The sequence below is a fragment of the Labrus mixtus genome, chromosome 3 (genome assembly GCF_963584025.1).
Source record: "Labrus mixtus chromosome 3, fLabMix1.1, whole genome shotgun sequence".
In the NCBI taxonomy this organism is placed as follows: domain Eukaryota; kingdom Metazoa; phylum Chordata; class Actinopteri; order Labriformes; family Labridae; genus Labrus; species Labrus mixtus.
In genome coordinates this window covers 8,647,434-8,662,919 of record NC_083614.1, presented here as the reverse complement: position 1 = coordinate 8,662,919, position 15,486 = coordinate 8,647,434, and the positions used below count along the sequence as shown (strand labels likewise).

General features: G+C 41.6%; 1 protein-coding gene across 1 annotated transcript; it reads right to left on the bottom strand.

Moving 5' to 3' along the window:
- Positions 1-3,458: 3,458 nt before the first annotated feature.
- Positions 3,459-14,794, bottom strand: lmo4b (LIM domain only 4b). The gene is made up of 5 exons (XM_061030598.1): positions 14,325-14,794; positions 12,490-12,730; positions 7,934-8,030; positions 6,585-6,740; positions 3,459-4,409 (listed from the first exon to the last, which is right to left on the bottom strand). The coding sequence occupies exons 2-5, from the start codon at positions 12,723-12,725 to the stop codon at positions 4,401-4,403; spliced, it is 498 nt and encodes a 165-aa protein (XP_060886581.1). The 5' UTR covers positions 12,726-12,730; positions 14,325-14,794; the 3' UTR covers positions 3,459-4,400.
- Positions 14,795-15,486: the final 692 nt, after the last annotated feature.

Here is a 15,486-nt window from a genome sequence, read left to right as displayed (position 1 = left end):
TGCGGCGGAATGAAAACATAAACTCATTATGAATAAATACAAGGTGACTAATCGTAAGTAATCCAGTTGCGGTGCATCAGCAGACTCCCCGGTGAGAGCAGGAAGGAGCTGGAGTTTCAGCAGAGTGATTTCCCTCAGGCAGACATGCCATTTAAGTGTGCTCCATTGTTGTGGGTGAGATCCATTAGCCCTCACTCTGGCTTGCCACATCAAAGCAAATTCTCACATATGGATTATGTGTAAAAAGAGTTTTTTTTATATAAATTCACTGAGTCTAGGGTTGACCTATATGACTTGTTCAATAAGTTGATTTGAAAAAGGAGACGTATAAAATGTTTGTGTGTGTGCCACATGTGTACAGCTTATATTTGTGTGTGTGTGAGAGAGAGAGTGAGAGAGAGAGAGGGAGAGAGAGAGAGAGAGAGTAAACAGCTTAATGGAACCAAGCGGATTTCATAATGGAAAAGGCCAACGTTAGTAGCACGACATAGTGTTGTTATGATGTGGATTACTGAGGGCACTTAAAAGCAAATCAAACCCAAAATCAACTTAAAGGATAATTCATTAAAAAAAATCTGATACTCAAAGGCTTCTTTGGCCTGACAGGCCTTTAATAAGCAGGTGAAAGTGGAATGCATGGACTGTCATCAGCTCCATCAAAACATCAACCATGGATGTGAACTGCAACATGTTTCATAATCAAATCATCCTAAAAGACATTAAATCAAATGCAGCAGTTAAGCTACATGAGGATGATGTTTCTGATGCATTTTGCAGTCATCTAAGTCTTAATGCTGTCTACATTTTCATAATGTCTGCATAGCTATTCCCCAAATATTCCAGTTTTAAGTGGTTCATAGGACGTCCAGCCAAAGGTCCATTTAAACGCCACGTGAAAGAGCAGAATTATCCCTTAAGATTGTTTTATGTTCATGGTAATCTGGATGTGCTGCTTTTGTGCATTTGCAGTAAAAGAGTGGAGCTTTGGAATGACCCGAAATGTGAGGTTGGGCTCCAAAATTGAACTTTATTTAATTCATTTACTTACTTTTAAAATTGCACATGTCCTGCAAACTCTTGTGTTTAATTTCAATAAACGCAGGAGTGCTGAACAGGGCCGTTTTCAAACCTTAATTCTTCTGTTACCACCGTGAGTCAGGCCAGAAACCTGGGTGTTGTCTTGGACAAAAATGATGGCAGTCATACTAAATCAGTCACAGCATCAGCCTTATTATTCTAGATTATTGCAACACTTACAAAAGTCCTGTCCACACATGATCGGGAAAAGTGAGTCCATGCGTTTGTGTTTGGCAAGTTAGTTTTGGCAACTAACTACAAAAGTTCCCTAATACAGACCATACAGACGGTATCATACACTGTCACTATTTACTGTTATGCTGTTGGATTTACATCTAGATACACAATAGACCTGGTGTGTGCAGTGGCATGTTATCTACTGGGATTGAGGCCGTACCTTTAGCCAACAATGTTTTTTGAAGCTCTAGGGTTGTGCAGCTTCATATATGAAGCGGCAGTAGCCAAATCTGTAGGGACTCAGGGTTTGGAACCAGAGGGTCGCATGCTCAAGACCTTGTTTGGACCAAAGTATGAATGTTGGGACTGGTTGCTGTAGAGTGGCCGGTTCACTTCCCATGCACTGCTTAGGTGCCTTTGAGCAAAGCCCTAAGCACACTTGAGCGCTTTTTCATGAGCAGAATTCCCCTTTTCTTCTTATGTATGTTGTGTGAATATTGAAAAAATATGTAATATGGTTCATGTTCAACATACACAATTGGTGTGTGCTTCTCTTATCCATTGCAAAATTGAAGAGTGGTTGATGACTGTGAAATGGCTTTGCATGCTGAATGTAGAGTAAATATGTTTTAATGATCTGAAGAAAGATCTTAAGTGATTGCAACAAAAGTTGATGCTCAGTAGGACTCTTGTTTCAGCATTAAGAACTCACCAGATTTATGGTTGTTCTGTGGGAGATATTTTCAGACACATTGGTATTCAGAACAGATCGATTTCTTTGAGCCTTGCAAGGTTTTAGTCCTGTTGAGACCCCATTATAGAACACAAAAGTCTGTTTACTCTTTCGGCCTATTTCCTCTTGTAGACGAGCGGATTTTTGCATAAAAGTCTTCTCCTGTACAGCAGCATTGTTTCAGTGGTGGCGGCGGCGGCAGGCTCATGAGGGGCCCAGACTCTCCACAGATAAGCGCATCAGCCATTACCGGGTTCCTCCTTCAGACCTATTAGGTCTTGCAAGGACTTCAAACACCAATTTGTTCTGCAAATAGCCCATTCAATTTGTGTCTGCCAAAGAGAGACACCTCTCTCCCTCTCTGCAGTAATTGAATCTTCAAAGGGACATTTTCCTCCATTTCTGTCAGGTATTAGAGTGATGAATAGCAAACGGTCATTTGAACAGAGAGAGAGGATACATGTTTATCCATTTTCAGTTAGATGCTCATCATGCGCCTTGATGATTGCTGGGTTGGAAATTGAATGGCAGCACTGCAGGATCCTGAATGGAGGATTTTCAATGGTGAGACTGACAAGTCATGCACTCAATATCAGGCTTCTGCTTGAGAGATGCATTCTTCAGCACTTGGGCAAATGGGATCTTGGAGTAATTATGTAATTCAGACATAAAGACAGCCGTGAAATGCTTTAAAGTGGAAACAAGGGAATCAAGAAAACACTGTCACAGTGTAATGTGTGTGAAGTAGAGACTCTCAAAAACACAGCATTTAGTGTGTGTGTTGTGTGCCTGACAGGCGTTCTTGTCTGCAAGCATTTGGCAGTCTGGCAGTCTTTCGGGTAAGATTGAAAAAATAAAACAACGAAAATGTTCATTATTAATCTAATTTTGTTCTTATCCCAAAGTTTAAACAAACAGGATGTGTTTGTTATATGATTTGTTCTTCTTGTAACTTTACTTCGGCCAACACTGGACTGGTGGAGATTCTCAAATGACTTTGACATGACTGATAATAAACTCCAAGAGAAACATTTTAGTGTTATATTGGAAAATATGTCCAACTAAAAAGTGCTGAAATATATTGAAATCAAGATGCACTAAATGATGTCTTACAAAAGCTATGGGGGTGTCTGTGTTCAGATATCTGTGTCATAGTTTTGTATGTTAATACTGAGACTAAAATAAGATCTTTTCCTCTCAACGTTTGGTACCGAACTTTAACCAAACTGTAAAGATTGAAGCTTTCATCGCTCGGTTAGGTTTAGGGGAAGAACATTTTTTTTGGGTTACTTGTGAGAAACAGCCACAACCTAAAAGATAAATGAATCAAATCAAGCACCTCTAAAACCACACTTAACATGTGAAGTAGCATTAATCCATTTTTCTTTTTTCTTAAATTCAGTCATCCCACATCAAGCAAATTGTGACTTTGAGTAACAATTCAATAGTTTTCAAATGAATTAAAGGAGGCTTTAAATCTTCCATATTTTTATTAATTAAATACACCATACTGGAGCAAATGTCTCGGAAAATATCACAAATAAATTTCTCTTTCATTCAGCATTTATATGTTGGTGATGATCTCTACGATACTGACTATGAGCAAATTTCTTCAGTTTGCCAGGGATTCAGGTTTTCGGGGGGGGGGGGAGGGAGGAGGACTGGAGCTGAGTGCGGAGGGTCAGATGTACTGTAGCCACGCCTGGACAACGACATTTACATGCATACTGTACATACATGGTAGTTTTACAAATACACCAAGAGAGTGTTCATGATTTGTTTTCCACAAAAAGCCACAGATTTTTTTAAAACCCCATCTTTTTATATATATAGAGAGACCACCAAAAAAAACACATTCCCCTTTGACAACACTTAAAATATATAAAGTGGAAACACCATGTTGTTGGGAAATAAGGATAGAAAAGGAAGCGAGACAAAAAAAGAAAAGTTCCCGGATTGCCCCCCGAATGTCTTTTTTTTTTTTTTAACAAATATGCAGAGTTGAAAGCCTGCATTGCTTTAACCTCATTAGTCTTTTTCTCTTTCCATCACAACATCCTCTTGCATGTTATGTAATTTCTCTCTCTGAAGAGTCCCCTTGGATTCTGATAGTCCCCTTTTTTTTTTTTTTATTCCAAGGTCATGAAGTCCCCACTGTTCCGATTCAGGTACGTAAGTGCAAGTATCCGCCCATATTTGGGGAAAAGCCACGGTTGAAGGTTGAGCGTTGGGCATGGGGTTTGCAGAAATAAAAAGTCAGGATACTGGTAAGATGGGCGGAGGATCCCTTTAGGACGAAAGGGCCCGGGAGCACAGCTAAAAGGCTGGGGTGCTGCTGATCCACGCTGTCTCGGGTGACAATGAGTAAGGGCTAAAATGAAGGCACACATTCTGCTTCCTGCACGGCTCCCGTCTAACACACCTGAATAATGAGAGATGAAAAATAGAACATTTTAACATTTCGGGCCCTCATTAAGAGTATCAGTTCAGAAAAATGCCATAAATATTTCACCCTGATGAGTCAACTTTCCAACAGCTCGACTGTTTAATTTATTGATCAGCCAGGCTTTGAAAACCATCTGGTGTCCCATTTACTTTGCATTAACTTAAAAGTGCATCCATGAAGCGATCTCTCTTTGGTATAATTATAACCGCGCTCACACATAACTGCAGGAGATGTTCAGTCCTGTGAAACAGAGAGATGTTTTTTTTTCCTCTTTCTTCTTTATGATTCTAAGGGTTGATTTACTTTTCCCTTCATCCCTCAAATCACTAGGAGGGCTTCAGTCTATTAGTAATTGCAAACTCCTACTTGGGGGCTAATTAAAGTGACTGACGCTGGGAGGGTCTCACTCCCCTGGGTCAAAGCAGCTCCATATGAGAGAGGTAATTTGTCTGTTCTGAACAAAGAGATTAGGAAGAAGCTGGGAAGAAAGCTTAATAACGGAGCATCGAATGTCGTACCAAACCAACGCGGACACCAATTATGTCACGGCGAAATGGCACATAATCAGAACAGTGTTCTGTAGATAAACCTGTGTTTCCGTATGAGCAGTTACTGCTTCATTTTCTCCCTGCTAAACCAGGCTGTGTTGTGCTGTTGAGGATACATGAGGTTTATTGATTTGGAGAGCTGTTATCCTACTGTACGTCTGTGTTATTCAAGGCTGTCCACATTCTGTTAGAGCAGAAGAAATGTTTATGTGATAAAGTGCTTCAGCAGCAGGCTAATTCTGCTTATTTCACTCAGCGAGATAACAAAAGCATCCTGAGACTGTTCCCACTGAGTGATGTGTCTCTGTTTATTTAATAATTCTCTCTCTCTGCTATAATTAAAGCACCAGGGCCAATATTCAGATTGCATTTTAGCATCAATAATTCAGCAGTTTTCACTACAATTGATGTTAGTGCATAAATAAACAATGAGGCTTCATATTTACTACACCAGCCACGCTACAAGAGACATCAGGGGTGGGAGTAAGGACTTAAACAGACATTTAAAATTAAGCTAGATAATGCAACGGCTTTCAATTTGAATGTGAGGAGCTCTAAGAGCTCTAAGAGCTGATTTGTAGAAGTGACAAGCCCTTAAAAGGCATGTGACGTGGAGGGAGGGGGGATGGTGGGGGGCTTAATGGAGTTCTACCTCTCCTCTACTCACAAAACCACTCAAGGTGAAATGCATGCTCCCAACAATATAATTCCTCTTTCAGTCAGACTGTGACACACTCCAAACAGCCTGCCATATCTCTCTGTGTGCTGTGTGTGCAGACAAGGTATCAATAAAGCTCCTTGTTGTGAGGCAAAAATGATTATATCTCCTGCGGGCAGAATGAAGCTATCCCGAAGAATGAAGTTATCCTTCGTATATGATTAGGCCTTCTGTTTTGCTTTCACTGGAGGCATCAAGATCAAATCAGGGGAGAAGCCATGATGACAGCTTCCATGATATACTGGCTGCTGCAGCTTGCTGTCTGTGTTCAACCTCAGGGCCTTGGATACATATTTTTGGCCTTGGTGTAATAACTTAGCACAGGTGATCCTAGTCATGTTGATACAGTAGTCAAATGCAGTTTTAAACACTCTGTAGGAATGGCAGCGGGCATCATTTCTCAGCACAATCAGAACTTTGGCTCTGGACAGAAAATAAATTCAAGATGAGTCAAATATTGTGCGTGCTCATAACAAACTGAGTCTGAGGACAGCAGCACAAAACAATCATTTTCACATGTTTTGTGCTGACGGTTAATACAGATTTTTTGTGGGTGCGTGTCCTGCGAAGAAGAATGATGGCAAAATCCATCGGCTGTCTAAGAATAAAAATGCATCTCCTCTCTGTGAGATTTAATATCCAGCGCATGCCTTGCAGTGAAGTTGCATCGACGACATCAATATAGACAGAGTGAGAAATGTTGCCGTGAAAATTACAGATGTTTTTCTTTTTGCTGCTAATGACTCCAGCTGACTGATGACAACCTTTTACTGACTTGTCCTTTACTTTGAAGCCTGCTGCGTCTATTATCACTTTGAAATGTGATCACAAAGAACTCTCAACGTTCGGGAAAAAAAGGGAGCAGGAGGAGGATGGGGTGCTTACCTTCTGGTCGGGCAGTAGTGGGTTCGTCTGCAGTGAACTCAAATGTCCGTTGATGAGTGCTGTGGGTCTGTCGTGTTCGCAGAACAGGCTGCCGTTGATGTAGTGGAACCGATCCCCGGGGACGAGCCGGTTCCGGCAGGTGGAACATGTGAAACACTGCGAGAGCAGGCAGAGAGAGAACCGATCAAAACCAGGCCTGAGGACCCAGAGGCTGCACACATTCCTATTATGAAACAACACCTTTGAGTGAACAACGGCATGAGTAAATGTAAACATGGAACCACAACTGTGGGCGTTATAGGCAGCAAATACCTTTTTCTTGACTAGTTGAGTAATAGCACATAACGCAAAGTAAAACACAAGATACTAATGTCTATCATGAAAGATGTGTAAAAACAATATTTCTCTCCATCAACGAGCTGATGTTTGGACCGTTTGCTATTAAAAAAAAAACCTTCAGCAATTATTTGGGTATTCCAATAGATGCAGATTATTTATCTGTTGATGTTCAGTCGACTTTTCCAACCAATTCAAGCCGCTAGTAAAGAGATTTTAAATACATAACTTGTGACTTGTATCTTTTGGTCGACATTTGAAACATTTGGACTTGACTTTGTTTTCAGAAGAAGTTATACTCATCGTTTTCTACTTCAACTTTCAACTTTTCAAAAGTTGAAACGCAGTGTTTTTACTGATAACGGGAAAGGTTTCTTCCTTTACTTAGACTGCACAGACACTTGTTCCATGGTGTTGCAGAGACTGTGATCATTACAAATGGAGATCCAACTTATCTGTTTTCATTTAGAAAAACAACTTTAAAACACGGGGTATTTTCATATTCAATAGAAAGACATCCCCTTGTTTACGGAATCAGTATATTTGCATCTTAACACCTATATGATAAAATTATTGGTTGTCTTGATGATGTCATCAGTGTTATTTTTATATTGTCATTAACAACAATTTCCATGACAACAAAGCATTTTTATTTATTTACAGATTTAATGGAACATCTTGATCAACACAAGCTATAAACGGATTGGACTATCTATTCAAGAAGATGAGACTCTATTATCCCTGTATGTGTGTGTGCACTAGCTCACCACCTAAAGCTGCAGATAAACAAACAATAGGCAGGAAAATATAGAGACATTGTTTAACCACAAAGCTTCAATCTTAAAGACTACAAATCTTCAGTCTTAAAGACTACAAATCTTCAGTCTTAAAGACTACAAAGCTTCAATCTTAAAGACTACAAATCTTCAGTCTTAAAGACTACAAATCTTCAGTCTTAAAGACTACAAAGCTTCAATCTTTAAGACTACAAAGCTTCTCGGAGGAAAGTTTACCTTGAGATGGTACACGTTGCCCTGCGCCCTCATCACCAGTTCACTGGCTGGAATGGACTGACCACAAGCGCTGCAGGCTCCGCTGTTTCCAAATAATCTGAGAGAAAGGAAAAATAGGTAGGAGACAAAGTGTTACTTCAGTACCATTGTTCAGCTCTGCATCGCCCCGTGTAGTGAACCGTGGCATCCACACTTTTTGTCCACTGAGTATTAAATGGGATCACAACTCCTGTATGTTCACTTTCCCTCAGCAGCATTTCTAACTCACAGGGAAAACATACAGGAGAATCAAAAAAGAAGGGATAACAACAGGATGAAGAAATAGAAAACCATCACAAAATCCATGTAAAAATGAATCCTCCTCCTCCTCTCTGCTCCCCACAAGCATCTCGCACTGAAACTGCATATTACTTTTCCTGCACATTTTTTGCAACCTAATAATAACCTGGAACATAAGCAATCAGGACCTAAGAGGATTTGATTGTACATCTAGGCGGAGACATAGTGCTTTTGCCATTAGGACTCCTGTGAACGCTCTGTCAGTGCCGCGTTTCCATTAGAAACCCGTAGCTACTCGGGTTGATATATAATGTGCATGGGTTAACCTTTTCAATCATGGTGTCAACACTTTAGATTTGCTTCTGCTCATCTCTTTCGTCCCTAACCTTCTCTCTCTCTCTCTCTCTCTCCCTCCCACCCTCTCTCCTTCCCTCTGCCTCTTGATAATGAAATGCTTGCTCCAGCTTCCCTTCTATCTTCCTTCTGAGTCCACAATTTAGATTACTTCATCTCGGTGAGCAGCAAACTGAATGAAATTTCGATTTGAGCAGAAAGTAATTTACTGGGATCTGGACCCATTTGTCATCATATCTCACCGGGTGTTTGCTCTATCACTGCACTTTTCCTAAGCAATCAAATAAGAGCACGGCATCTGACATGCTCCGGAGAGAAGAGAAGGGGAGAGAGGGAGGGAAAAAAGAAAGGGATAGGGAGGGGGTGGGGGGAGTGGTTAACATTGGTGTATGTGCATCACATAAAGTTAAAGAAAAAATTAGGAACAAGTGGAAACGCATGTAGGAATTACATTTTTTAATGTTCTGGCATTCTTGAGAACAATTTTACGTAAAGTATTTAACAAATTCGCTCAGAGACTGAACGAGGAAATGGATGCTTCTACCATCCCAACTCTAACCCAGGCAGTTGTTAGATATATTGACGAACAAACAAGCCAGAGCTCTTTGCAAAGGGGACACAGAAATGGCTTTCAATAAGACAGCCGAGGCAGAAGCAAATTTTGTCTTGGCATCATTTGGAAAGGCTCCATCAAAACTCAATTTCAGAAACTAATTAACTGGAGACTGTCGTCACAACGCTGCCAATTCCCTGCTTTCACTGGGACAAACATGATAGTGGAAATGAACATATAGGCCTTTGCTTTAAGACTCTTATGCTCGTGCAATGTGTGGGGAAGCAAAACTACACTTTCCCCCGCATAATAAAGCTTCCTCGTTCTGATATTCAAACTTTGCTTAAATTGGAAATATGTTCCTCGTGTTCACGTTAAATTTATTCCTCCAGGAGCTTCCTGTGTCGAAAAAAAAGAAAACAAGACTACGCCATTTATATTTCACCCATACCAGGTTAATTATTTTTACCAAGGGAAAGCTCTTGATAGAATTTGATTTAAGGAGCCAAAGCCTTTAGGTGCTCAATTAAGTTGCTATATCAGCTTGAACTTGGGCTGTAATGGCCTCCTCTGCAAGTGACCTACAGCGCCGAGGTGAAGTAGACAACCCGGGTCGCTATAATTAAGGCCAAGGGACTCTTTAATTGCAGTGACACATCTGGTTTCAGCTTTTCCCTCCTGAAGAAATCAGCGCTTGGTAAGATGTTTCTGGAGAGGGGCTTTATCTTGATTTATCTGTTTTCCTCCCCTGCGGATGAGACTTTGCTGCGACCATCGCGTCTGATTAAATTAAATAACAAACGAAAAAACACATTTGGAGCTGTCTGTTGTCTATACAGGCAATGACTATTGGATTTCATTTCAGCACTGACTGCCAGGTGAAATATAGCATGGCTTTGCTGCTAGGCTGTCTGGTAAATGCAGACCTCATTCACCAAGGCCTTTGAGTGGGGTAAAATTACCCCACAACAATGATTTCTGCAACACAGTCCATTAAAAATGCCTCTCTACATCAGCAGCCAAAGCACCTTAAAAGCACTAAGGCCATATTGATACTGAAGCGGGGCTTTGCATAATGGCAAGAGCTGCATTAGAGGGAAGGGTGGAGGGGCCGGGGACAGGGTGGGATGGGGTGGGGATGGGGAGATTGCGAGGATGAGGGAGGGTGCGCGTGGATCTGTGTATGTGCATGTGTTTTTGGGAGGCGGGGGATGGGGAGGTGCGCGCGCGTGTGTGTGTGTGTGTGTGTGCAAGCGTGGAGGATGGAGGGTGGCTGTGGTGGAGGGGGATCAGCCAAATTACACTTGGTTAATTCAGAGTAACAGATCTGGCCCCAAGTGAATTGAAGGCCTTGAATTAATTCTGTTATGACAAATCAAGATAAACGTTTCCCCTAAATTGCATGCGATTTAATTAATTTCTGAGATCCCGTTTTTTTCCCCGGCCTAATAGTTCACATTCTCTTGTGCTGTCATAGTGCTTGAGTGGGCAGACTTCAAAGTGATATTAAATAACCAACTATTAGATTTACCTCACACGTTCTATTGGAAAAGTGCCATTTAATTACCTAGGCTTATTCAATTAAGGGGGACAGCATTCTCCCTGAATCCAGCAGCCACAAGTAAATTAATTCTCCCTCTACTAGCAGCCCGCAGAAATAATATCACCTCCAGCTTAGAACAACATGATCCAACTTTGGCTTCAAGTTTGACATGAAAGCACAGACAGGGAGCTCATCTTGTGATGTTTAGTAATATCTGCACTTGATTGATGGGAGATTGGTATCATCCCAGTGCCAGGCATACATCCCATTATAGCTCTGATGTGATGTGTTCGACCCCAGATCAATCATATGAGCATTTTCACATCACATTTAATGGTATAAGTTTGGAGCTGCTTAAAAGCAGCTTAAAAATGTATGTCATACATTCACTTTAGCAGTCTATTATAAAAATGAGTCTGCCTCTTTAAGATGAGGGGGGGGGGGAAACAGCAGCAAATGGCCTTCGCAATAATCCCCCTTCTCTATCTGTCTTTCTCTCTTGCTCTCTCTCAAAAGCCAATTTGGTTAATTAAATGTTTTGTTTGCAGTGTGGCTCTCATTCATTTCGGACACGTCATTGGGAGCGGATACAAGCCAGGGACCAGATCTCATTAGATAAAACCCATCAGGACTAAAGGAAATGGAGGGGGACTATAATTAAAGCATTTAATTGTGTAGACTCACTGTCAGATGTTTTTTTTTCCCTCCCCCCCTCCTCGCTCCTTTATCTCCACTGAGATCTCATGGTTCCATAATATGCGTTTTAGCTCTTCCACCAAGCATGCTCTCATTACAAGTGGAAAGGTGTATGCACATTTTCCCCCCTTCCAATTTTAATTACGTTATAGTCCCATTATGAATGAAGTACCCCATTGACTCCCTCATCCTTTTCATGAGGTGGGTGTTGCAGAGCGCACAGACACACTTTAGATTTTTTCTAATTATTGGTGCAGATTTAACAGTCAGTGTAACATGTTGACTGTAGTGCAGTTCCATCTCTTAGATGATCAACGCAAAAGAAATGAACTGTGTCCACACATAAATGTGCATTTATTATTTATAAAAACAGGATTATTTCACTTGTAAAATGTACAAAGTGTCAGAAAACGGCAGTCAAATCTAGTAATTAAAGGTCCAACTTAACACTGTTTTTGCACCCCAAAGGGACTCAATAAACTTTTTGAACTTCAGGTAACCTGTGCCCTGCGCTGTGACATCAGTCTGGTCTACATTACCAGAATAAGGGTGTCTTCAATAAGCTCTGGTGTCTGGCACACCTACTACAATATTTAAAAAGGCCCTCTTTGCTAATGAAGTCATGCTTCTCAGCTAAACAAAAACAGAGCAAAAAATAAAACAATGATCCGTGTCTGACTTTCTGTTTGTTTCTTCAGCGCAAACAGAAATCCAACAGGACCAATTCAATGTCCTCCGGTTGACCATGTACAGCAAACAGGTCAGACATGCAGATGGTCTGCAGAGTAACTCTTCTGCTTTGCACTCTGTCAACATGTCAGTGTGTTTGACCTCCTCCAGGACAGAGCAGGGAGACTTAAACCAGAATGCTTTAAAGAATTAGTAGAATTTGAGACACATGTTACAAAGAAATACGCCCAACTTTGCTGATTGTTGCATGACAAGCAAAGAGCTGTTAACTGAGCCATGTTTTTGTCTGTTTCTAACTTGGTCTAGAGATGACTTCTTAATATAATCCAGGTCTTTTAAAAGATACGTTATCTGATGTTTTTTTTGTTAAAATTCAAGCAATAATTTAAGCTGTAACAATAGGACAGCAATAACCTTAAAAAAAATAAGTATTTCTCTCACCTGATGTAGTCGTTTCTACAGAGGATCATGCCACTTTTTGTGTAGCAAGACGTGCCGATTTCGCCCAGCTGGGCCTGGCAGCAGGAGCACTTGAGGCATCGGCTGTGCCAGTAGCTGTCCATGGTGTAGAGGAGGAAACGGTCTGCGATTTTGCCCCCGCAGCCCGCACACCGCTTCCAGGACAGGGAACCTGTGCCCACCGGTGGTGGCTGGCTGCTGCCTCCAGGATTCACCATTGTCCCTAAAAAAACAACACACACACACAGAAGAGATGATGTTTACAATCTGCTGGGTTTAGGTTGCTGATCCTGTGTTTGCCAGTATTGTTTTGTATACAATCAGGTCAGGAACTGGGAAGGGTCACAGAGCTCTTCGATCCCTCCACAACAGGGTAATTGGATCATGTATACCACAAACAAAAAGTCAATTTATCTAATTTAACAGTCCAAACCCACAGACTTCCTTTTTCCCCTCATCTTTTTGGATTTAAACAGCTGAAAACCTACCAAAGCACAAAAGCAAATCTCATTAAGGGGAACCGCTCTGAGTCCTGCTCCACTACAACAGATCTACGAGTCATTTAGCGAACTAATCTGCCCTTGATCTCCCTGTGTCATCCCCGTGCTACTGGACCTCTCGTGATGAATGTCTGTTAACTGATAACACCGGGAGCAAGAGGAACAATTATGCAGAGCGCGCTTTTGTTGAACTGTCTTGAGAAATTCGAAAAAGCTTGCCCAATACTTCAGCGAACAATTCCTCACTCTATTGCAGTTTGAAAAGCTGCTGAGGTGGTGATTATTATAGCAAGACACAACGGAAAACTGTATGAAAAGGCTGAATTTAAAGTGAAACACATTCGCTTGCTGTGTTTACCAACACTTGATGCATGCAAGGCCTTTGACCTGCAGGGATATAAATATGATCTGAGTTGCAACCAGCACTTAACAGCACCTTAATGGAGCAGACAAACCACAGATCTGCTGTCATGATGTTAAGTGTTTTAATCTGATGCAATGCAGACATTTGTTCAAACCACAAAATTAATGTGGTTTCATTCACATGTAATCCTCTCCAATTTGGTGAGGCAGACTACATGGATAAAGCCAAATCTTTGTTGAAAGGCAGGTAGGCTAATTAGAGTTGTGGAGGAGGTGGGAGGGGTGGGGGGTGCACACAGAAAAGCATTCAGTAAGCCCATTAGCGATGGCTCTTAGGGGGAAAAAACCACAGCGTACCTTAGTGCTGATTAAATCTAAAAGGAGATGAATCAAAAGGCCGACCTGAAAGTGACTCCCTGGATAAACAAGACGGACCATCGTCAAGTTTCATTCAGAGAGGAGTTTCTCTTTTTTCTGCTGAGGGATGGAGGGGACAGGAGGCGAAGAGGAGGAGGAGGAGGAGGAGGGTGGGGGTGGCTTTTAACTTAAATGGGCTAACTCAAGTAATTACACGGGCAGGCAATTTGGGCGCAAGTCATGGAAATAGAAAGGAGAGAAAGAGCGAGAGAGAGAGAGAGAGAGGGGGGGGGAGAAGGGAGAAAAAACATATCAGGCAGCCATGTGCTAAAAGGTCCTGTCCGCTGCTTTTTAGTGGGAAATAAAAGAAATGTAGCATCACATTAGTGTTATTGCGGCGTAAAATGTGTGAAAATGTGGGATTAGGAGGGAAGGGATAATGTCGACCAGGCTGTTAAATATCACCGCAAGCATTCAACACACCAAAGAAGCAAAACCGACAACCCCTCGTTTCCAGCGTAAACAAGGATTAAAAAACAGAATTAAAGACATTTTCACGAGTCACCATGCAGCAGAATATCAACAAACAACCCCTACCTCGTTTGTCTCGTTTGAGAGTAATGGTTGTAAAGTTGTTGGCCGGCAGGGTAGGAAGGTAAACAGGTACGCAAGAGTCCCAGTAAAGTACAGGTAAAACGCGGAGACAGTACCGCGCAGGGGTCGGCCTCCAGCTCGGATACTTCACTGGGCAAAGGCAACAAGCGGAGCGCCGAGCAAATGGAGTTATCAGATAGTATTTCCACTGGATGGTTCCCGTTTGACTGTTGCTGTTTTACTGCTCTGTTTTTCGCTGTAACAAAAGGAGTCCATTGCAAGCTCTAATTACAGGTCTGTGCATGCCGTAATGTCCTCAGAGCGAAAAGAAGTGCGTGTTTTTGGCACACAGAAAAAAAGGCAAGCAGGGAAAAAGAAATAACGAGGTTCTGGCAGAGAGGCTATAATTGACTCTCCTCCGGTCTGCTCTGTGGGTCCCGTTAGCTGCTTGTTCTACATGTGTCGCTGACAGGAAGAAACCTCCAGTAAAAACCCCTTTTAGCCGCGTGACGAAGGTGCCGCAGCAGCCAATCGGCGCGCAGTCCATTTAAGAGGAATAACAAATCCAGCCAATCAGAGGGAGGTGAGATTGAGTTGGACACGCAAAGGGATGGAAACGGCGGAGATGAATTGTGGAGACGGACCGAAAAGGATAGGTAAAAGCACACTCTTACAAACATTGATATTAAGGCCCCTGAAGAGGCTGCAAAACCTGCCGGAAACCCCTAAAATATCCCCAAAGCACTCTCAGAATAACACCGTTTATTATCGTGTGTCCTTTTTAATTGGCTGCAATAATTCATCTTGTAATTTAGGCCAAAAATGTTCTTTGATCATATATAATATTCGTAAAAAGACTTACATGCACCAATATCCTTATTAAAATAATTTAAATACATTTGTATTTCTTTTAAATAACGATTTTTTTTTTCCCATTTTCGAAATACTCGCTGCATAGCAACATCCCCTAAATCGTATTCATCTCACGTCTGACTTTAATTAGTTGACATTCAATAACTACTTAGTTTACCGAGGGTGACTCCAACCTCTGGGAAATATCAAGGCCTAATAGCTGCGTAGTGGCGCCATCGTCTGTCACTGAAAATAATCGCAGCAAGGCCTGCTGTCGTTTACAACCTCATTAAGCCTCAGGTCATTGGTTTCA